Source organism: Coptis chinensis, chromosome 2 (genome assembly GCF_015680905.1).
Source record: "Coptis chinensis isolate HL-2020 chromosome 2, ASM1568090v1, whole genome shotgun sequence".
Classification (NCBI taxonomy): Eukaryota; Viridiplantae; Streptophyta; class Magnoliopsida; order Ranunculales; family Ranunculaceae; genus Coptis; species Coptis chinensis.
In genome coordinates this window covers 755,754-778,196 of record NC_141457.1, presented here as the reverse complement: position 1 = coordinate 778,196, position 22,443 = coordinate 755,754, and the positions used below count along the sequence as shown (strand labels likewise).

Sequence of the window (22,443 nt, the reverse complement as noted above, 5' to 3'; positions counted from 1 at the left end):
TTTTCTTACTTTGCAGGTTTTCGCAGTTAATGTAAAAATGATAATAAAACCTGTATTAAAGCACGAAAATAGTGTATATATATCTGAAGTCTTCCTATCAAACCCATGTGAAGCCCAACAAAGCCAAGGCATGGAAGTTATTGTTAAGCAAAAGGCCTTACTAGACATAAAAGGTACGCATTTAAATAGATGCACTCACTGTTTGGTAGGAAAACAACACAGGGTGTCTTTCCAAAGATTCCCGTCTCACGAAAAGGACAATGTCCTTGAGCTAGTTCACACTGACTTATGTGGTCCTATGAAAGTAAAGTCCCACGGGGGAGCTTTATACTTCTTTGACTCTCATTGATGATGCGTCAAGAAAGATATGGGCATATAGTCTAAAGACCAAGGATGAAGTACTTCGCGTGTTCAAGACTTTCCATGGCATGGCGAAAAGAGAGACAGGAAAACCTTTGAATTGTATTCGCTCGGATAATGGGGGTGAGTACATAGGGCCATTTGAAGAGTATTGCAAGAGTCATGGGATTCGTCATGAGCAGACCGTTCCCAAGACCCCGCAACAGAATGGTATAGCCGAGAGAATGAACCAGACCATTGTAGAGAGGATGAGATGCATGTTGTCTCACTCTAAGTTACCTAGAAGTTACTGGGTAGAAGCAATGCGTACAGCTATGCATGTGATCAACCTATCGCCGTTAAAGCCTCTAAATAGTGATTATCCAGAGAGAGTGTGGTCAGGCAAAGATGTTGATTATGGATACTTGAGGGTATTGGGGTGCAGGGCATTTGTTCATATTCCCAAGGATGAAAGATCCAAGCTTGATGACAAAGTCAAGCAGTGCATTTTTCTGGATTATGGGGATGAAAAGTTTGGCTACAAACTCTATGATCCGATTAACAAGAAGGTAACCCGAAGTCGAGATGTTGTGTTCTTGGAATACCAAACCATAGCAGATTTCAAGGAGGGTGAGAAACTATAAGTTTTCACTAATGATCTTGTTGATTCAGAACCAGAAGTTCCTACTGTGAAACGTGCAGAAAGCATTGAGAATGTAGAGAACCATGGGTTTGAAGCTCATGATGATGATCCTATTGTTCATGATGGGATAAAACCTATTGATATAGAAGATGCAGATGAAGTGCATAAACCACCACCTGAGCAAGCAGAAGTGCATCCTCCTGAACCACAAATAGATGGGGTAATGAGGTCAGATAGAGAGAGACAAGCTTCAATCAGGTATCCACCACATACGTATGTTTTACTATCTGATGGTGGAGAACATATGTACTATCAAGAGGCTTTTGAAGGTACAGACAAAGAGAAGTGGTTGAAGGGTATGCATGATGAGATGGATTCTTTGCATAAGAATCACACTTATGAGTTAGTTGAGAAACCAAAAGGAAGAAAAATTCTCAAGAATAAGTGGATCTACAAAGTCAAGCATGAGGAGAATAATCCACACCCAAGGCACAAAGCTCACCTTGTTGAGAAGGGATTCGGTCAAAAGAAATGGATTGACTTTGATGAAATTTTCTCTCATGTAGTGAAGATGACTTCTATCCTAGTGGTATTGGGTCTGACCGCAAGTATGAACCTGGAGGTTGAGCAACTAGATGTTAAGACAGCTTTTCTTCATGGAGACCTTGAAGAAGATGTCTACATGGACCAGCCAGAGGTGTTTGAAGTCAAATGCAAGGAGCACCTAGTATGCAAGTTGATAAAAAGTTTGTATGGGTTAAAGCAGGCACCGAGACAGTGGTACATAAAGTTTGATAAAAAGTCTATTTCCGATCATTGTGTGTTTGTTCAGATATTTCCAGATGGGGATTTCATAGTGCTCTTGTTATATGTGGATGATATGTTGATAGTTGGCCCGAACATCAACAAGATTTTCAAGCTGAAGAAAGACTTGAGAAAGTCCTTTGAGATGAAAGATTTGGTCAAGCAAAGCAGATACTTGGGATGCGGATCACTCGTGATAGAAAGAGTGGGAAGTTGTGGCTTTCAAAGCTACATTAAGAAGGTGTTGAAGAGATTCAACATAGATCAAGCGAAGCCAGTCAGTTGTCCGCATGGTGGCTAGTTCTGCATGACCAAAGAGATGTGTCCAAAGGGTGAGCATGAGCACAGTCAGATGGAAAAGATTCCTTATGCATCCGCAGTGGGCAGCTTGATGTATGCAATAGTGTGTACAAGACCGGATATTGTTTTCACTATTTATGTTGTAAGCCGATTTCTGTCAAATCCGGGTAAGGAGCATTGGGAAGGTGTTAAGTGGATATTGAGATATCTCAAGGGAACTTCCAAATCATGTTTGTGTTTTGGTGGAAGTAAGCCCTTACTTAAAGGCTACACTGATGCAGACATGGCAGGTGATGTTGACTCGATAAAGTCCACCTCCAATTATCTGGTTACTTTTACAGGGGCAGCAGTTTCTTGGCAATCTAAGTTGCAAAAGTGTATTGCCCTCTCCACTACAGAAACCGAGTATATTGCAGCCACTGAGTGTTGCAAATAGATGCTATGGATGAAGAGGTTCTTCAATGAACTAGGGCTAAAGCAAAAATAGTTTGTAGTTCTATGTGACAGTCAGAGCGCCATCCATTTGAGCAAGAATTCGAGTTTTCATTCTAGATCCAAGCACATACATGTTCGTTATCATTGGATTAGAGAAGTACTCGAAGACAAACATTTGTGCATTGAGAACATCCATACCGACAAGAACGGGTCGGATATGATGACCAAAGTCTTGCCGAAAGGTAAGTTTGATGTTTGTTGTGCTATCGACGGAATGATAGCACACTCCTCCTGTTGATTTGGAAATTGCATGGAGGTATCCCTTCTCACTGTTCGGGAAGGAGAGATTATTGGAGTTATCCCTCATATGAGAATGAGGAAGAAGAGAAATCTGCGTAAAAGGTCCGAGCGTGCACGCCAGATTATTAAACCTGGCAAACCCCGCGCTGTGGTACTAGAAGTCATGAACATGTTGTTGAGGGCGCGCGCGCTCGACATTGGCCTTGCCGAGAGCGCGCCCGCGCCCATGCCTATATTTGGGGTTTCTGATTCACTACAGTAACGGTGAATTTGAAAAGGCAGTATAAAACCCAAAATAAGGTTTTGGAAAACCTAACACAAGAAAAAGAAACCAAATTTTGAGAGCTATCAAAATTGAGAGATAACCTTTGCAAAGAGAAAAACCTGTAAAGAGAGAGGAGTGATCTAGTAAGGTGAGAGACTGAAATAAGTGATTGTAACCTTCTTTCCCACTTTATAAAATGATTAACTCTTGTAGAACTAGACACTATTGGCCGAACCGCTGTATATCTTTGTGTTGTGGTATGCTTTTACTTCTTTGCATTATTATCTGTTGTTAATAGTTGTTTAGAGAATTGGGCATGTTAGATTGGTTGTAATGAATATTTAGAATTTGTTTGGAGAAGTAGTTGAGTTTAAGTACAAATTATCTGTGTAGTGGGGATCGATTGGTATAGTTTCTCCCCAACACTCCATTCTATCCACATACAAATTTAAAAGGGTGAACTAGTATTACCCCACTAGATGAGATGAGCCAATTAGGTTTCCCCATACTAGATGGGAAATTAGGGTCTCCCCCCTAAATACACACAAAAAAATTTCGGTCAACTCACTTTGACTTTTTTTTTGTATGTATGTAGGGAGGAGACCCTAATTTCCCATCTAGTGGGGGAGAAATCCTAATTGGCTCATCTAGTAGGGGGGTAATACTAGTTAACCCAATTTAAAAATGTGGCTACAGCACCAATCGGTAACTCTAAGCATACAAACTATGTACTTGTACATGGAAGCACCTTTTTGTGTTTGGTAACTGAATTTTATTGATTGTTGGAAGTGGTACAGGATTATAGAGATCATCTAATCCGAAAATCAGAAATCTTTCCAACAGTCCAACAGGTTTCAACGATAAATGCAACAGGTTTTCGCCGTTGATTTTATATAACAATTCTAACATATTGGAGAAGGTTCGAATATTCACATTAATGTTTTTTTTGAACAGGACAACCTCACGAAAAATTTGATCCTCGCATTATCTATTGATCGTAGCATACCTTACTAGCCAACCCATTCTTCCAAACACTAGGGTATATTATTGGGAAAAAAAATAACAAACACTAAGGTATAATAACATAAATCTATCACACCTTGTTCTGCAACAGTTTTTGCAAATCTCTAATTGGAAAATATTAGATTTGTTAGCGTTTTCCCACTAAACATTTGCCAAGTAAATTTCTAGTGAGAAAATTTCAGTTTGCCAATGTTTGTTTGCAAAAATTTCATCATCTTGCCAAATGACATTTGCCAATTTTGTCAGTGTTTGTTTGTATAGTTTTTTTCTCGCGGCAAATAAAATTTTATATTTTTTGAAAATATATTTTTTTAGTTTTCAAACTCAATTGTGCATGAAGAATCTCAAGAATTAAAGTTATTATTTCTTCATTGATTTTTACCGTACCATTGGTGGGGTTATACATCTCCAGATTAGGGACTAGGGAGGTAGTAAACTTATATTTGAGAGTATACCATATATAAGTTAAAATATATAGACGCAATACTTTATTTGTAACATCTGGAAGTTCACTTCAGACTTACAGAAGAATTGTTCCTAGAAACAATTTGTAGAATCCTTTCATCCATCTTCCAGTTTTATATAAGTAACGATACCAAAATAAATAAAAATGAACAGACATATACATCAACTTGCTTGAGTGAAGTGTCATCACGTGAGTACATCAAAGACAGTGGCCAACCCTTCCTCAGCTCGTCGCGAAAGGGATGCAGGACAATGTGCTGGTAAATCACAGTGAACAAAACTCTTTGTGCCACTTCAGTTAGGCATTCACCATAATGTTACATCTTACCGAGAGAGCTGAAACAATTGAAAGCACTATTACTATGAGAATGAAACATTCTGAAATGAAAGCAAACATGTTACTGCATGCGGCTATAGTACAGAGAAGATGACACAAAAGTTTACCCTAGCTGGAGCAGCAGCACCTGGAAGTAGCAGCAGCAACAACGCAGCAGTCACCACCACACCACCAGTCACCACCACACACACTAGTCACTACCAGTCCACCCACTACCATATATTCCAAACCAGTCCACACACGCGACACACACCAGTCCACATACCACCACCAGTCACCACCACACACTGCAGTCACCACCAGTCACTACACACACCACCACCACACACCATCACAAAAACTCATTCACATCAACGACCCCTTTCAAACCCGATGCGAGTCCTGCCAGATCCTCCATCATGACCATCTCACACACATTGAAGACCCAGCACTTGCTTTCATGGTCCCTCCACTCCCAACCTTGTCCATTGGTTTCTTGCCCTTCTTCACCTCTGTCAAGAAGTGATCCAAACCGAATGGATCAGCTTCCTCAACCTGCTTCTCAAACTCAACCGACTTGTCTCTTGGACCTGCTCTTTCATTAGCACCTGCAATGCCCTTATCCGGCTTAAACCGGTCCGTCTTAATAACCTTTTCCAACTGCTCATCTGCACCTCCATACGTATCAGTGTCTGTGTCTCTCGTTGGCTTGTCAAGGCTAGAAAGAGTAGATTGTGCAGTAAACAGCCCTTATCATAGACATTGTACTGATCATCGGTTGCAAATCAAGAGTTCATTCCTTTCTCTTGGTTGAACAACCTCTGGTCATACATGACCTCGCCACCACGCCCTGCTCCAGTATTAGCCATCCCAAGTGCAACCTTCTCACTGATACCTCTATCCCTATCCCTCGTAATCTTGCTCTTCTTCCCCATTGCCGCATCCTTGGCCCCCAACCTTCTTTCCCTTCCCCTCTCTTCACGAATCTTTTCATGCCCTAAGCGCTCTTCCCTGTCATCCCTTGACTCCTTCGGAGGCTCCCTCTCTCTTTCTTTCACCCGTTCATGGTCTATCCTCATGTCATCACCATCCATCATGCTCCTATCAACAGTGATGGTGGAAGAGGGAGGGGGACCACTTCCTCCAGTCCTTTCAGATCGAGCTTTCTGTGCCACTGCCTGCAATTCCTGTTCCTTCCTATCCTTCTCCTTCATAAACATTTCCTTCTGAACCTTTGACCTCATTGCAACAGCTTCTCTTGCCTTTTGTTCAGTAACATACAAAGATTCAGACAACTTTGCAAAGTTATCATTAATCTGAACTTCCTGCAAACCTCTCCCATCCGCAGCCAGACGCTTATCCAATGGAATAGTATAACCTTTAGGATTCTTCCAATTCGATATACAAGGTGGAATCTTCCAATCCTGCTGGTCTTTCACTGTCACAGGACGAGGAGGAGACTGCATAACCGGCACAGGTGAACCAGACGCCTTGGGTACTCTCTTATGCTTGAACTTTGGTGGCTCAAGGGGATCCACAGGCATCTCAACCATCCTAATAATCCTCTGCTTAGCCCCAGAATTAAACGCAGCAGACTGCTATGACGGCTGGTACTTAATAAACTTGGAATCTGTCGACTGTGAAGGAACATTCTTTGGTTGTGCAGCCATGAGCTGAACATTAAATATAAGCTCAGTTCGAATTTAATTTTAGAATGGCAGGTCCAGCCCCGACGTAATTTGGGTTGCAAAATTCTACTTATGGTGAATATCTGCTTGTATAAAAAGTAGTTTTTCCATGACATCATTTGTCAGTCCTGTAATTTTTACACATGGGCAAAAATCTGATCCACAAACCGAGTTGGCCCTTGTGATTGTGAACTCAAGCCACTTTTAAACCCACCATAGCCATAAGTTTAATACTTCAATATAAAATAAGGTAGTGGTATGTTGGATACATGAGGCAGAGACACACTAAAGTCAGCAGAAGTCCTAAAAACACGAAACTATAGCAAGAAATTATGGGAACAGAAAAGCCCAACCTGCCAAAAAAGAATTTCTTGCATGGAAGCGCTTGTTGGGACGCCTTCAGGCCACATTGGGATTACAACATAAACTGAAAAACACTTGTTTTCCCTGATTTTGCTGGCAATTTTCAAGGCCAACTCCATGGGCACTAAATTATCAGCACCTGCTTAAAACATTCTTTATGTAATTTGGCAAAGCAATTAGCAGAAATATTTTGGTGGTGAAGTAACAAACAGACAACGATCTATAAACCTGCATTTTTGTAGGATGGCCAGTAATAAGAAGATTCGAGGAAATACTGGTTTTCAATATATATGAAATGTTGGGCCGATCTTATTGCTTTCACATATGCAGCATGCATGCTCCTGTCAATTTTCAAGTTCTTTCCACACATGAGATTCTGCAAACAAAAATACAAACTAACTAAAAATATTTATAAAGAAAAGAACAACAGCCATAATCATAAACAACTGCCAAAAATACAAACAGGCAACTAAAAATATTTTCAGAATAACTGCCATAATCATAACGTTTCACATTGGCTGACACAAAATGGGAGATACTGTTGATGCATAAGTCGAGACAAGTATAATTGAGCATGGATACTGAATTCAAAGAACAGAGATGCAATATAATGTCCAACTGTAACTCACCTGCTTTTCAGCTTCCTTCACTACTTTTGGGAATCCCTTAACAGATCCGGAATCAAATGAGCCAAACACCTAGAAGAAGGTACCGATTATTTGTTCATATGGAACAGAAGAACAATGACGTTCCTTTTTTTTTTAAATCAAGAACTACATACATCTTCATTCTTACCTGCACATGCCAGTTTTCGGGATCTCCTTCTTTGGAAACACGCACATTCTCATCATTAGAAGCAGCAGGAGTAAGTATCCATGACATCCGATCTAAGTTTATCAACGCATCATCGTACCAGCGTGTGACTTTCTTGATCCCGATATCTTTCCATTTTGTAGCTTTTCTCCATCTTTGTTCAAAATTGGTTAGTATGTCATGTGCAGCAGGGCCATCGATTCTGCAGTGTAAATCATGCCAGGGTTGTCTTGGACCTCTGACCCGAGACTAAAAACGTTATCAGGAAACTTAACAGCTAAATACATACTAAAACAGAAATATTTTCCTTTTGAGAAATGATCTATAAAACTATTCTTTCTGTTCATGAACAAAACACAAGCACAAGAAAGTAGATACACAGTGAGAGAGTAAAACACAAAAGGTGTGGAATAAACTCCTATTTAAACTATCAGAGTAGCGTCATTTACTAACATCACAGATATAATGTGAGCTGATAAAAGCTTATACAAGCAGCACTTTCTCTTGTAAGAAGAAGCATTACTAAAATTGGTAGATTGCTTTACTACAAACGTCTATGAAAAGGATAAAACTATATTCATACTGCACCATTTGGCCAATAAGTGAAAAGTCAGATATTAAAGCAAAGTGATATGAAGAAATTTCTTTAAAGTGAGAAGCGATGGTGCAAAATAACTTTTATTTTGTAAGATTATCAGCACTTACAGGAAATGTTGGATTGTGAAAATCATTCGCAAAGACACTGTCAAGATCGCAAAAGAGCCGATGTTCAGGGGTGTCATAGTGACCATCACAGAGATCAAGGCCACCAATGAAAGCAGTTATTTTTCGATTATTTCTAGATGCCTGGGTATCAACAAGAATACACTTCTGATGGTGTGTAAAGAGTGTCCCAACAACCTGGATTGGAAGGTTCACTCCAAGACTAATTAGTAATGCTAGTAATCTAAGATAATCAAAATGCATTATAAAGTTATTGTCCTTGTAGCTATTAATAACATTTTGCTCCTCAAATAATATCTCCACCTGTTGCTTAAAAATTCTAAGTTTATTGCTGGCATAACGCGGAGAGAGTACACAATGGAGACTTGAGTGTCTGAAGAACTTGCGAGTCTCTTCATCGTGAGTTTGCATAACACCTTCCTGCATTAAAACTACATCTATCAAACATGTATAGACGTCAAGAAGATTCAACACAGTGCTTTAACTTCCCCTGTTTTCCTAATTGTATAAACAACTTATTCAACTTCATGGACAAACATAGGCAGCTGTGGTAAGACATTTTTATATTCGTGTGAGAGAAAGAAAAGCACGTTGACGGGATTTTGAAATTTAACCATTTTGTAAAAAAGGAAAACTTCAAATAAACATCAGAAGATACTTAAACCCAAATTCTCAAAAAGGTAACGATCAGTGAAAATAAAAAATAAAAAGTTGAACTTCTTGCAACAGCCATGACTATACATGAACAGTTCTATAGCATTTGATAAAGCAATGAACCTCCACAAAACAATGTTCAAGGTAATGTGACAGATTATTACTGTTTTGAAAAGAAAGTTATCATGTGAGGTTTTGTCATCCCAAATCATCATAGCAACACGGACTCCTTCTTGCGACTTGAACTTTAACAATTCGCCAAGGGATAGTTCTCCTCCAGTGGGCAATGGTTTTGTTGGCTCTCTTACCAGCTTTACAGTATGGTTCACGGACCAGCCAACTATATAAATCAAATGGTGAGCTTCCAAAATCGCATGACAGATGTCTTCCCAGCATTTACCTTGCTGAAAAACCTCACCCCCATCTAGTAGTATCTCCGGTAGCATCTGATTTGGCACGTGAGCATCTTGATAAAGGGTCACACTCCCTCCTTTACGAAGTGGGAAGTATGAGTTTGGCACTCCTGAGTAATCTGGCCCAGCTCCAACACCATCTTTATACAAAGGGTTTTCAGCAACTGGCCTAAACTTGAGAGATAGATGCAGTTCAGGGTAGGGTTTCAAGGGATTGCCATAAGGACCAACAACAGGGAACCAACCGTTTACTGTGTTCCCACCTAGAATTTTCTCAATTGGTATGTCCACCACTCCAATAAGTTCGACCCCGAGAACATCATTATCCTTAACCTGTAACTCCAACTTCGAGACGGGGTGAGCCACCGGAATGCAAAAGTTTTCATCCCATGATAGATTCTCACAGTTGGAAATCACTCTAAGCTAGTTCGAGCTACTGTTGCCCCTGCCAAGCACACTGACACATAAGGGTCACTAGTTATTATGTTATGCCCACCCTTATGCCTAGGTTTCCTCTTGAAAGGAGATGGACAAGTGCCAAACATTGTAAAACATCCATCTGCTCATCCTCTCAGAAACTAAATCCATATTCGGAAGAGATTTCGCTTCCAATATCCACAAGTCCAGATCACTGTGCAAGAAGACTAGCTTCTCAGCAACCTCGGTTTGTTTGAGCACAGTTTGTTCCATGTAATCTGAAGAACTGGCCAGAATCTTAATAAAAATGCGCGCAATCTAACAATAACAGCATAGGGAATAACAACTTACGTTCCCCGCCACTAAGACAAATGAATAGATGAACTTGCGAAATTCCAGAACTAAGAGAATGACGCACTAGAACCTTAACAAGTAATTGCAAAAAGTAACTAAAAGGAAAAAGGGAAAACCCGCAACACCACCCCAATCATGCAACACTTAAAAACCAATGATCTAGCAAACCCGATTTGCTCTCAAGTAAGTAATGGGTGGCAAAGATCTTTGCCACTGGCCACAGCGGCAACTAAATAATTGTTTGAATGAATGGTGCATCAAAGACTTTATTCCATATGACCATATTACTACTCAAGATTTATTTACGAGGCCTGGAAAAAAAGGACGAAGGACGATCAAGAACGAACCTGTGGTTCTGGTTATAGACATATATAGAAGAAGCGAAAAGGTCACGCCATTTGGTTGGTGGTGGAGTGCTTCACTCGCCCTTTAATTCATTTGTTTGTGCAACTGAAAACGAAATTAACAAAATGTATGACCATAGCTCAATAGAAATATTGTTACACATAATCTCCAGTTGAAAATGTTGAGTTCTTTTTTTCCCACTTAAATCATTTAAGAGAAATGAAGAATTGAGTAGTGTAGACTGTAGACTAAACTAAACCTGTAATCACCTTTCTATACTCACTTTCTCCTTAATCCCCATGACAGGCATTTCCAGATTACAAAGAGCTACAGTCCCCTCTAAAACATTAGTGCATACCAAAACTCGTTCACATCAACGACCCCTTTTATCATGAACATCTCACACACATTGCTTTCATGGTCCCTCCACTCCCAACCTTCTTCACCTCTGTCATAGACATTGTACTGATCATCGGTTGCAAATCCAAAGTCCATTCCTTTCTCTTGCTCTTCTTCCCCAGTGCTGGTCGTTTTTCCATTGACAATACAGTATAAATACGAACACAATTAGGATAAGCTTTGGGCCTACCCAAGTTGCAAATATAGAACCGACCCGGACAGAAATTTAACCTTCAAATTCCATATCTCCTCGTAAGTTTTCCTTCCTTTTTAATCTATATATATCTAATTTTATAGTAACTCGGGAATAGTACATTAATTTAAGGTTTATTTTTTCCTTCAAATTGAGACCACTCTTGCCTGATAATATTTTATTTTGGTTTAATTTTTTGTTTGTTGGTGTAATTAGAGAGAGATGGAAGGAGCAAAAAACATCTTATCCATTGACTAGCCATATGAGATTTGGCACATGGACCTGTTCACTTTCCGTTCTACCCAGAGGCATGTCTTGTTTGAATGTGTACTGTCCTGTGTGCATAAGAAAACTTAACAATTATCTATGGAGGTGCTTCTGAACTTCAATGGTTTCCAAGTTTTAACATGGCTATCAACTGAAAATGCTCAAAATTTTACTAGTGGAGAAATAATGAAAGCTTTTTCTTACGGAGAGATGCAGTGAAGTAGTGTGCATTGTGTAAAACAACCAGATGAAATAATATACAAGCTGGTTTACTTGAATCAATATGTATATATGTTTATGTGCCGTGCCTCTAACTATCACTTGTTTTTCGTGTTGTAGTAGTGTTTACTTCCTATTCTTTGGTGTCATAGTAGAGGGCTCTAATATCTGTTTTCAGGTCATGGTGGTTGACGCTGAGGCGTATACATATGATGAAGAAGTCATTAAGAAAGCAGAAGCAATGGGGAAACCAGGTCTTGTGGAGATAGAAGCCAAAGAGGACAGCTTTATCTTCACTGTTGAATCTACTGGTCCTATCAAAGCTTCTCAGCTAATGATCAATGCAATAGATGTCCTGAAGCAAAAGTTAGATGCAGTTCGCTTGTTCGATGATACTGTGGAAGCTGATGATCAGTTCGGTGAACTGGGATCACATATGCGGGGAGGATAATCAGTTGGCATGATTGGATTCACGCACATATGGAGGCATGTTTTCTATTTTTGGGAATTTTGTTGTTAGGCAATACAACCATTTGATAAGCTTGCTACATTAGCCACTAACGCACTCCATGTCCTAAGTTTAAGTTCTAGGCTTGAACTACTGAATGTAGATGTTGTTACTTGTTACTAACGCACTCCATGTCCTACGTTTAAGTTCTAGGCTTGAACTACTTAATGTAGATGTTGTTACTCCTAACTATTCTGACATGGTGCTTGGGCTCAAAATGAGTAGTTATCTTTTGGATGAATGCGCTCCTGCACATGTATTCTGCCTGTGTAAACTTTTGTTATATTTTGGAGTTAATCTGTTCAGGATTTTGGTCTTCTTTTTCTTTTTCCCTATTGCCTAGCCCTTTTTATTTGCCTTTCCCCATTTTCTTTATAGTCTTCCTTAAATATTAGGTGTCATCTTTTTTGTTACATTAGTTCGATTTTATTTTGGAGTTCATTTACATCTTGTCCTTAAAATTTGTATATCATCATTATTCAGGCATGTCACATGTTACTACACTCTTATTTGTTCATTTGATATAGATGCTCCAAATTAAGGTTTAGAAAGAACATAAATAAGCACCCCTTTTTGCCAAAACATTTTTATTTTAATACTTTGGCTATACATCCCCGCTTTAGATAACATGAATTTCCACTTGGTTATGGGCTTCTAATAGTAACATTAAGCTTCTGGAAATGCTGGTTGCTTTAGCTTTCGTTGGCGGCCCTAGCTTTCTTAATTTTTTACTCAAGGGTATTGTGTAAATATTTATGGTAATGGCCTTGTGTAGTTATTTTTTTTGGTGAGGGCCTTGTGGATTCTTAGGGTGGGGGGATATTTTCATCTTGCTGATTGTGTTGTGCAACCTGGAGTTCAAGTAATTTCTTAGAAGTAGCTGTTGAGTTCTGCGAGTGGATTGGTGGAGTTACTAAAAAAAACTAGTTGAGCCAACGTTAGTTTTGAGTAGATTATGAGTTTTTTTGCTGGACTGCCCATTATGGCCGCGTTTTCAGATATCGTTTACAAGAATGATGCTCCTTTTTATACCAATTTAGAAACTAAGTTTTCTCTCAAGTTCAGTGAATGTGGAACTATTAGATTTAATCTACTGGGCGACTTACGAAGCCAAGAAGTGGTTTGGTTTTAGCTAGTGGTATGCTTGCCACTCTCTTATGATGAGTTGCTTTTTAACATTCCTTCCCGAGAAATGGTCCCTCAACTGACCAGTAGAGGCCTCAAATCTTCTGTGCATGCAAAGGAAACATGCATGTAGGATGAGCTGCCAAATTTCACAGATTTGGGACTTCGACAAAACTCCCTGGGCTCACCTAATACTGCTATTGTCTTTATCTTCTGATCTAGGGCACCTTCTTAGGCTTACTTAGCTTTATCTGTTTACCCAAACAGACATCAGAAGAGGCTCATCTTCGTCAACACCCCACTCTTAACTCTTTGTTTAGGACCACTCTTCCCCGTTTTGCAACATCCCCTTATTTATATATGTCATATTTAATATGCCCACTGTCTTCTTCAATGTTTTTTCTGAGGTATCAAAGCTAAGCATTTCTGACTGTCCTCCCTTTAAATATTTGAAATATCAATATCTGCCATAATATTGTTTTTTTGATGTATATTGATCGTACATATCCAGTATGAGCAAAAAAAGTAGGGATAGCCGGTATTTAGGTTATATGATCAGAGTACCCTACAAGACCTACAACTGGGAGAACTAGTGAGTCAACTGCCAGTGATGAATTTGGACTGATGGATGTGATGGGGATAGATTTTCTTTGTAGATTTGGCATGCATGATTATCAAAAAAATCTGAGACAATGTAGGACGGGGTAGTTGTTAATGTACCATGGTTGAATTGTTTTGACATCTTACTATCTTAGGCATAACATTGTTGAAATGACAACAGCAGCAGCAGCAAGCCAGCACCGTTATTTTAGGTGCGTTACTACAGAGGTAGCTGGACTAGCTGCTAAGCAATCCTATCAAAAAATGCACAGTGCAGCAGTAACTAGTAAGTACATACTACCATACGGATGATATGTTTCAAGTTTCTTGCAGGCCAGACAGACTAATGAAGTGATCTCTGATGTATACTTTGGACTTTTACAGCTGTTGCAAAAAACAAAAAGTAACGTTTCATGCATCTTTTAAACAACTAGAAATACCAAGTGACCAACACTCACTGTGTTGAACGCGTAAGTATGCTTCTGAAATTTGGAACTATGAACGCTCCACCACAACACGCTACATCGAAATTTCTTTAATTGAGCTATGGACGTTTTGACCTTTACAACATTCACAGTACTGGGAGACTTAACATCCAATAGATCATGTAGCTGAAAATTCTTTAGAATCTGTAGAAATATTGACATTACTCTTCGGTTCTGACCAATTTTAGATACGTAATCAAGTGACTACAAGCACCACTTCTTATGGAGGATCCCACCATCTATATGTTGGATTCACTATAACATTTCCCACGTAACATGATTTGGTGGGGGCGTTAATGCTTAACTCAATCCCGCTAAGGTAAGTGGAGTCTGGACAGCAGAGAGCTACACTTTGATATGTACATATAGTCCCAACTCCTAACAAATGGTTTCTTAACTAGAAAAGGAAAGTTAACCAACAGAAAAACAAAAACTAGGACATAATACTTCAAGAGCACTGCCGGTACGAACTACGCAGTACATACTGCAAGTTTAAAACTGAAGAATTACTTATACACGAATAACACGAGCTGCAGTCTCCCAGAGCTAATAAGACTTTCCATCCTATATACTGTCAAAAGCGACGACATCGGAGACTATCAGGTATGTTTAGCCAGGGTAAATAGTAATACTAGAATGGCTAATCCTAACAAACGCTCATGTGTTACTCGCCTGAAAGATGAGCATCCTCACTACTCTTAAGTAGTCCTGAAATTTCAGTAATTACAATCCCAGACCCTCTTAAGTACGTTCAGTTATTCAAGATAGTACTAGAATGATTAATTTCCTGAAAAATGTTCATGTTCCAATCTCAATGCTTCCCCTCCTCTGCCTCCCCGCCCCACTTTACGTAGTCCTAAGAATAGTTATTCTCAAATTATCCAGGGGAAAACCAAGTATACCATCTCAACTGATGCAATGTATTGGAAGGTATTAACATGAGAGGATTGTTTGTGGACAAAACTGATGCGAGCCAAATATGGGAAATTTCTTAGGCCCATGTCAGATGATACTTCTAGACCTTCTAATTCTTCTTTCATGTTCAGTAGCATCTCTAAGGCTAAGGAAATAGTGGCCACAGGTATGGCATGGCAAGTCGGCAATGGAAGTGCTATAAGTTTTTGGAATGATCCATGGGTGCTCTTCTTGGGAGAGTATAAGCCTCTGAAGCATTGGGTAGAGAGCATTAATTATTCAATTGTGACTGTTTGGGATGCCTTTCTCCCTGATGGAGATTGGAATATAGCTTTTCTCGAACGTCTGCCTCCACCTATAAAAAGTGTCATCATATCCATTAAAGCAAGACCAAATCTCCCCGATAACCTTATATGGCAATTCACTAAAAAGGGCAATTTTACAGTGAAGTCAGCCTATCAGACAGCCATCACCATTAGGAATAAGGCATCAAACGCCTCTTCCAGTGGTTTCAATCCCAAGATATTTTCTCAGATTTGGAAGCTCAAAGTCCTTTTGAGAGTTCAGAATTTTATATGGAAGGCTTCTCATAACATCCTTCCTACGGGTGAAGTCCTTGTGGCTCACCACTTAAATATTGACCCCATGTGTTGTTTTTGTAACAATACTTCAGAGGATCTATACCATCTTTTCTTCATGTGTTCATGGTCTAGAGGAATATGGTTTTTATCTAGCTATGGTCTTAGAACTGAAGTGAAAGATTTTGATGAGATAAACTGGTTATCCTTCTTCCTAAATTTAAAGGAACCCCCTGATATAGGTTTCTTTAATCCTTCTATGCTTTTCTATGCCATCTTGGATGCTATATGGCAAGCCAGAAACAAGAAAAGATTTCAAGGAGCTATGCCTAGTCAACAGTCAGTTTTGCATCAAGCTTATTCTTCTTATCAGGATTGGAATCGAGCTTTCTCTGAAGAAAATGATATACCATATATCATGGAAGATGATGATACTAATCCTATGACTTCTGATTTGAGTTGGATAAAGCCACCCCCTGGATGGGGGAAACAAAACTTTGATGCTAGCTTTAATAGATAGAGTTCTCATGCCTGTTTAGATATGGTTGGCAGGAATAGTGAAGGTTTTCTTTTGGGAGGAATGGTCAGCAAAGTCACTTCTCCTGGTGAAGCAGAAGTTCTTGCAGTAGAGTTAGCAGTAAAGTTTGCAATGCAGAAGCAATGGAAGGAAGCCATTTTGGAAGGTGATGCCAAAACTGTAATCCAAGCTTGTGGACACATAGCGGAAACATCCTCCTGGACCTTGAACCAAGCTCTGCTATATGTTTCTTCTGTTTCAAGTAGTTTAAATACTCTTTTGTTTGGATTTACTCCCAGAACATGTAATGTTTCTGCTCATAAACTTGCAAAATGGGCATGGCATAAGGAGTTTCCTACTTAACTAATTTAATTTGAGCCTTTCGGCTCTATCCATTTATTCACTCGATCCAACCATAAATTTATTTTTTTGTAACGCTCTAAGAACCCAAATAAGATTTTGTACCAATCTCGTAAGGATTAAGTACTCTTATCTTAGAGTTATTCATTGATACGACATCTTTTTTTTTTCCATTCGTTCTCTCTCGGGATCGGTCCGTGGTCTTACAAACTCTACCAATGGTATAGACGAATCCGTTGCTTCATCCAAATGTGTAAAAGATTCTAGTTGCACTTAAAAGCCGAGTACTCTACCGTTGAGTTAGCAACCCAAAGTTTGAATTATGGTGTGTAGATACGATCGTAAAAAAAGAAATTGGATTGCCCATAAAAAAAAAAAATTTTTTTATAGTCGATTATGAACATAAAAATTTATGGGTTGCCCTTGTTCTTTTAGTTTAATTAAAAATTTTACGTTTTTTTTTATTCAGAACAAACTTCTTGTGTTGTGTCAATGGAATCCAAGGAACGCGTCACTTACATGAAGTAAAGTAAAAAAAACTTATAGGGCGTGGATAAATGGATCCATTTATCCACGATCAATTATATTTGTTCAATACAATATTGTCAATATGAACGTTGAGAGCACAAAAAAATAATAAAAATAAGGACTTGTGTGGGATTGGCACTTCATAGACAACCTATAAATATAATAAAAAAAGTGTAGATGTAGAAAATAAATAAAGAAGAAGAAAATCTCGGGTTTATTCAATATCCCTAAAGATACAATAAGCAAGCTCTACCCCTTTATTTTAGTCAAGTCTCACCAAAAACCACCCGATTGAGGACAATCCCATAATTTTATAGATTCTGTTAGTTCATCTATTTACTCGATTTTTTTCTACCCCTCTCACATTGCCTCTCATATTGCATATCATTTTTTTTCTTTTTTATTTCATTAATTTCGTGTGATTAACGCGAAGTTCATGAAATACCTCTGCCTTCTTTGAAATATCATGAACAGTTCCGGTAGGTTGAGCGCCTTTTTCAAGGAAATATAGAATAGCGGGAACATTTAAATAAGTTTGATTTTTTATCGGATCGTAAAAACCCACCTTCCGAAGATCTCTTCCTTCTCTTCGGGATCGAACATCAATTGCAACGATTCGATAGATGGCTCATTGGGATAGAAATAGATGAAAAATCCCCCCCTTCGAAACGTATAGGAGGCTTTCTCCTCGTACGGCTCGAGAAAGAATGATTCTAATTAATGTCTATGTTATAGTATATATAGTGGCAAATAGATTCATAAAACGATCAATTCAATTAAACTATTATTTTTTTTCTTCTTCCTTCCTCTTCCTGAAAAAAAAATAATAATTAGATTCATAAGATTCATACTTTATTTATAACTCAAGTTGGATAATTCTCAAAGAATTCAAAGGAAAATTCTGAGTCCTTGGCATTTCATTTATTGAATTGTCTCTAACCAATTTTTTGTCTCATTTAGAATTAGAATCCATTTTTTTTATTCCATTCCTTTTTCTACTCAAATTATGTTGTTAAGACAATTGAAAATGGTGTTTTCTTGTTCCGGGATCGTTTATCTTTGTTTTGAATCATTGGGTTTAGACATTACTTCGGTGATCCTTAATCATTTCAAAATGGCAGCAACATACCCTTTGTGATTTCTTTACTATCGAAGAATCATATGAACCATTGATTCCTGTGTGATACACTTTTGATCGAAATAGGTTTCCCAATTCCAACAAAAGTTTCAAACCCAAAAGGAGATCTTGTTGGAATTGAATCTTTTCAATTTTTATATCGAAGATATGCTTACGAAGTTGTTCCAACTTATTGATTGACATTAACCCTAGATCCTTACCTCTGAGAAATAAATTTCTCTTTTCTGCTCGAGCTCCATCGTGTACTATTTATTTTAACTCATAACCCAAATGGGGGTTGCAGTAGAACAGAACAAACTATGTCGAGCCAAGAGCACCTCATAATTCCTATAAAAAAAAAATGGCGGATGTAAGAATCCACAACCGATCATGTCCTTCAAGTCGCACGTTGTTTTCTACCACATCGTTTTAAATGAAGTTTTACCATAACATTCCTCTAATTTGGAACCGGTATGGAATTGATTCAATATGGAATCATGAATAATCATTGGCTCAATAGGTACATAATAATACATACTTTATTTATATAATATATATATATATGTAATGTAATATATGTTTATATTTACATTTATCTTGAGAAGTATCAACAAAGATTAAATTTTATTAACTCCATATTTTATTTTATGAATTAAAAAATTTATATTTATAAAGAACACAAAGAAACGAGTTCTTCTTTCAATACGCATCGTCAACAGATTGTTCAAGACGACCAATCATAAAAGATCAAACCCTTTTCTTTTTCGAATACAAGGAGAATGATGAAAAATTTCCTAATCCATAGTGAACTGAAAAATTTTATGGGGCTCACGAGTCAAAAAGCCCTCTTTTGGTACGCTGTACAATCTTGTCTAAGTGAAAAGACAAAATGATTCATATTTTTTTACTTGTTTTGTTCCTATTTTTATTTTAACCCAAACAGGTTTTTGGGGCGTAATCCCAGTGATGTAATTAAATTAGTACCAAGACGAGAACTCCCTCCTGTTTAGAATTAAGCATCGACCATCGACATAGAATTAGTACCGTATCCTTTTTTCTTTTTCAATTATACATTGATCAATATTCCTATCCTACCCGGATCACAAATGGATTCTGTAATGTCATCGATACTCGATTAGGTTTGTGAGAAAGAGAGTAAAAGAAATAATTCTTTTATGAATCATTCGAAATTAGAAAGGAAACAAGGGGCTGTTAAACATTAGATTCTTAAACAGATTTAATTTAAATAGAACAATCCTTATTCTGATAAAATTGGACGGCTCTGGGACGGAAGGATTCGAACCTTTGAGTCGCGGGACCAAAACCCGTTGCCTTACCGCTTGGCCACGCCCCATTTATATTTCTATTCAACACTAATAAACACTAATATAGGTATTGGCTGTTCGTCAATTCCCGCCCAAATATCTATGGAATCCATTCGATTGTTGCAACGATTTGACACGTGTAGTTGTAAAATTAAACTTAATTTATTGATCATTACATATAATTCAATTAAGATATTGTATGAAAGTATGATTCCTTCTATTTTGTTTGAGAATTGAAGGATTTTTTATTGGGTTAGTCAAAGAAAAAGAAGAATTTTTTTGCCTTTTTTCATTTTTAGCTTATATCGAAAACTCAATCAAAATACAATTATCTCCAAGAATGAAATATTTGTTATGCTTAATATTTTTTGTTTGATCTGTATCTATCTTAATTCTATACTTTATTCGAGTAATTTTTTATTTGCCAAATTCCCCGAGGTTTACGCTTTTTTCAATCCAATCATAGATGTTATGCCAGTCATACCTGTTCTTTTTTCTCTTAGCCTTTGTTTGGCAAGCTGCTGTAAGTTTTCGATGAGATATTTAATACTGTCTTACAAACATTTATGATTTATAAAAAAAAAATATTCTAACAATAAATTGATAAGATCATACAAGTCTTACATCAATTTAAACAAGGTAATTCTTGGATAGCGCGTTTGGATCACCCCATTTCCTCATTCTGACCTTCTACTTCCAGTGAACAAGGACCCTATATAGGGTCCCCACAATAACTAATTGTGCTATGAAAGATAATTTTCATACCGAAAGAGTCTTTTTACAATTTCTGAAAATTCCTTTCTTTTCTAGAAACCTCTTTTTTTTTTTCATTTCTTGGTTTGGTGTAAAAATAGAATATGCGGTATAAAAAATGGATAATCTATTCCCTTTTTTACCAAAAATGATCTTATCTTGGAGATTTTGTAATGCTTACTCTCAAACTCTTCGTTTACACAGTGGTGATATTCTTTGTTTCTCTCTTCATCTTCGGATTCCTATCTAATGATACAGGACGTAATCCTGGACGTGAGGAATAAAAAAATAAGGGATTTTCCTACTTAACTGGAAGTCTGTAATAGCTTTTTAGACCAATTTCTAAATAATGAATGAATTATGGAGCCCGTGAATTCCTCATGGGTCTTCACCAAAAAAGCTAAAACAAGACTTGAGTCAATATCGAAGTTACTGGAGTTAATGAGAAGATGGGTTTCTTTTTCTTTAGAAAAGAGTGACACAAGCTCTTCATCTTCCCAAACACAAGTCTTGTTCTAATAAGAAAGTAGTTGGGTTTGTTGTTTCATTAGTAACATTACTATTCTCACACTCACTCTCTTCTCCTTCTTCCAAACGTTCTTCTTCACAGTATAGTGCATCAAGAAGATAGAGACGGTGCTGGTTTGATGATTGTTGTTGTTGTTAGTTTTGAGATGCCATCTTCTTCTGGGAAGAAGAGGTTTAATGCTCTATATATTATAAACCATACAAGGTTGAGTAGCTTACACACACATCTTCTTCTCTCTCTCGAGGGCTGAGCTAGTACGCAAAAGAAGAGATTTTAGATGTGGGCTATTATCAGACACTCTCTCGCGTACACTTTCTCTCTTCAATATTATTTTGCTAAATCTATGGTGCGCGAGAAGTACCAAAACTAATGGTGCGTGCGTTTTCTAGCCACACATTTGCAATGGTAGAACCAGAACAAACCAGGTGATCGAACAAGTTAATGCAACAAAAAAGTAACATAAACTACTATATGTTAGAATCGATAACATAGTGTTTAATGGATATATATAATACATTATGGTACTAATAGTAACATACTATAACAGTTGTTGTTAGTTCCAATAAGCTCACCAAAACTGGTTAGATTAAACCACTTATGTTGTCACTTCCAGCATATTTGGCACATTTCGCCCCATGAACGACATACAAGATCGATATGTCTTTAATGACTCTATATTATGCATTATGTTACTAATAGTTATATCCTGTAAAGTTATGCAATACCAAATTATGGAAGTTGTATATTTTTTATAATTTGAGTCACTTCCAGTATATTTGGCACATTTCGCCCCATGAACGACATACAAGATTGATATGTCTTTAATGACTCTATATTATTCATTATGTTACTAATAGTTACATACTGTAAAGTTATGCAATAACAAGTTATGTAAGTTGTAAATATTTAAAATTTGAGTCATAGCCCTCGAAGAAGTCACACATTTATGTTGTTTTTTATTGTATAATACCTTTGATACCTTTAGTATATTTATAGAGCAATATTTATAATGTCAAACCACCACTTGAATTGAAATCGCTTGTCAGCTTGTGTATGCATTGTTTTATTAGCAATATACTAATGAGTATTTGCTTTGTTTAAATTGGTGCCTAGAATTAGAGTCCCCTTATAGATCTAAAAAATTGAGGGTGTAAGAACTAGTTCTACTCAACTACTTATGAGGTGGCAGCTCACCAAAATCTGTCTAGAATCTAGATTCCCTTGGTTCTTCTACTGATCCCTGGTTCGATTAAAATGACTTATATTGTCACTTCCAACATATCTGTTACATTTTAGTGCCACAAACGACATACAAGAAAAATATGTGTTTAATGGATATATATAATACATTATGGTACTAATAGT

General features: G+C 37.6%; 2 protein-coding genes and 1 pseudogene across 3 annotated transcripts; 1 reads left to right on the top strand and 2 right to left on the bottom strand.

Annotated features, from left to right (window-relative positions):
- Window positions 1-4,566: 4,566 nt before the first annotated feature.
- Window positions 4,567-10,653, bottom strand: LOC147514267 (phospholipase D delta-like). Its single transcript, XM_086582094.1, is given in 11 exon segments — window positions 4,567-4,910; window positions 5,019-6,563; window positions 6,932-7,080; window positions 7,170-7,317; window positions 7,571-7,639; window positions 7,737-8,003; window positions 8,460-8,654; window positions 8,781-8,897; window positions 9,296-9,967; window positions 9,970-10,102; window positions 10,104-10,653. Coding segments are annotated over 10 exon segments (1,956 nt in total). The 5' UTR covers window positions 10,235-10,653; the 3' UTR covers window positions 4,567-4,910; window positions 5,019-6,488.
- LOC147514268 (SNW/SKI-interacting protein A pseudogene) lies at window positions 5,308-6,443 on the bottom strand (annotated as a pseudogene).
- A 276-nt stretch (window positions 10,654-10,929) lies between the features above and the next one.
- Window positions 10,930-12,564, top strand: LOC147514266 (DNA-directed RNA polymerases II, IV and V subunit 3-like). Of its 2 annotated transcripts, none has more exons than XR_015207480.1 (3): window positions 10,930-11,311; window positions 11,469-11,560; window positions 11,917-12,564. XR_015207480.1 is itself a non-coding variant. In XM_086582104.1 (3 exons), the coding sequence occupies exons 2-3, from the start codon at window positions 11,619-11,621 to the stop codon at window positions 12,187-12,189; spliced, it is 279 nt and encodes a 92-aa protein (XP_086438230.1). In that variant the 5' UTR covers window positions 10,930-11,311; window positions 11,469-11,618; the 3' UTR covers window positions 12,190-12,564. The 2 variants fall into 2 exon arrangements, 1 of the variants encoding a protein (XP_086438230.1); XM_086582104.1 differs by having other exon boundaries at window positions 11,469-11,624.
- Window positions 12,565-22,443: the final 9,879 nt, after the last annotated feature.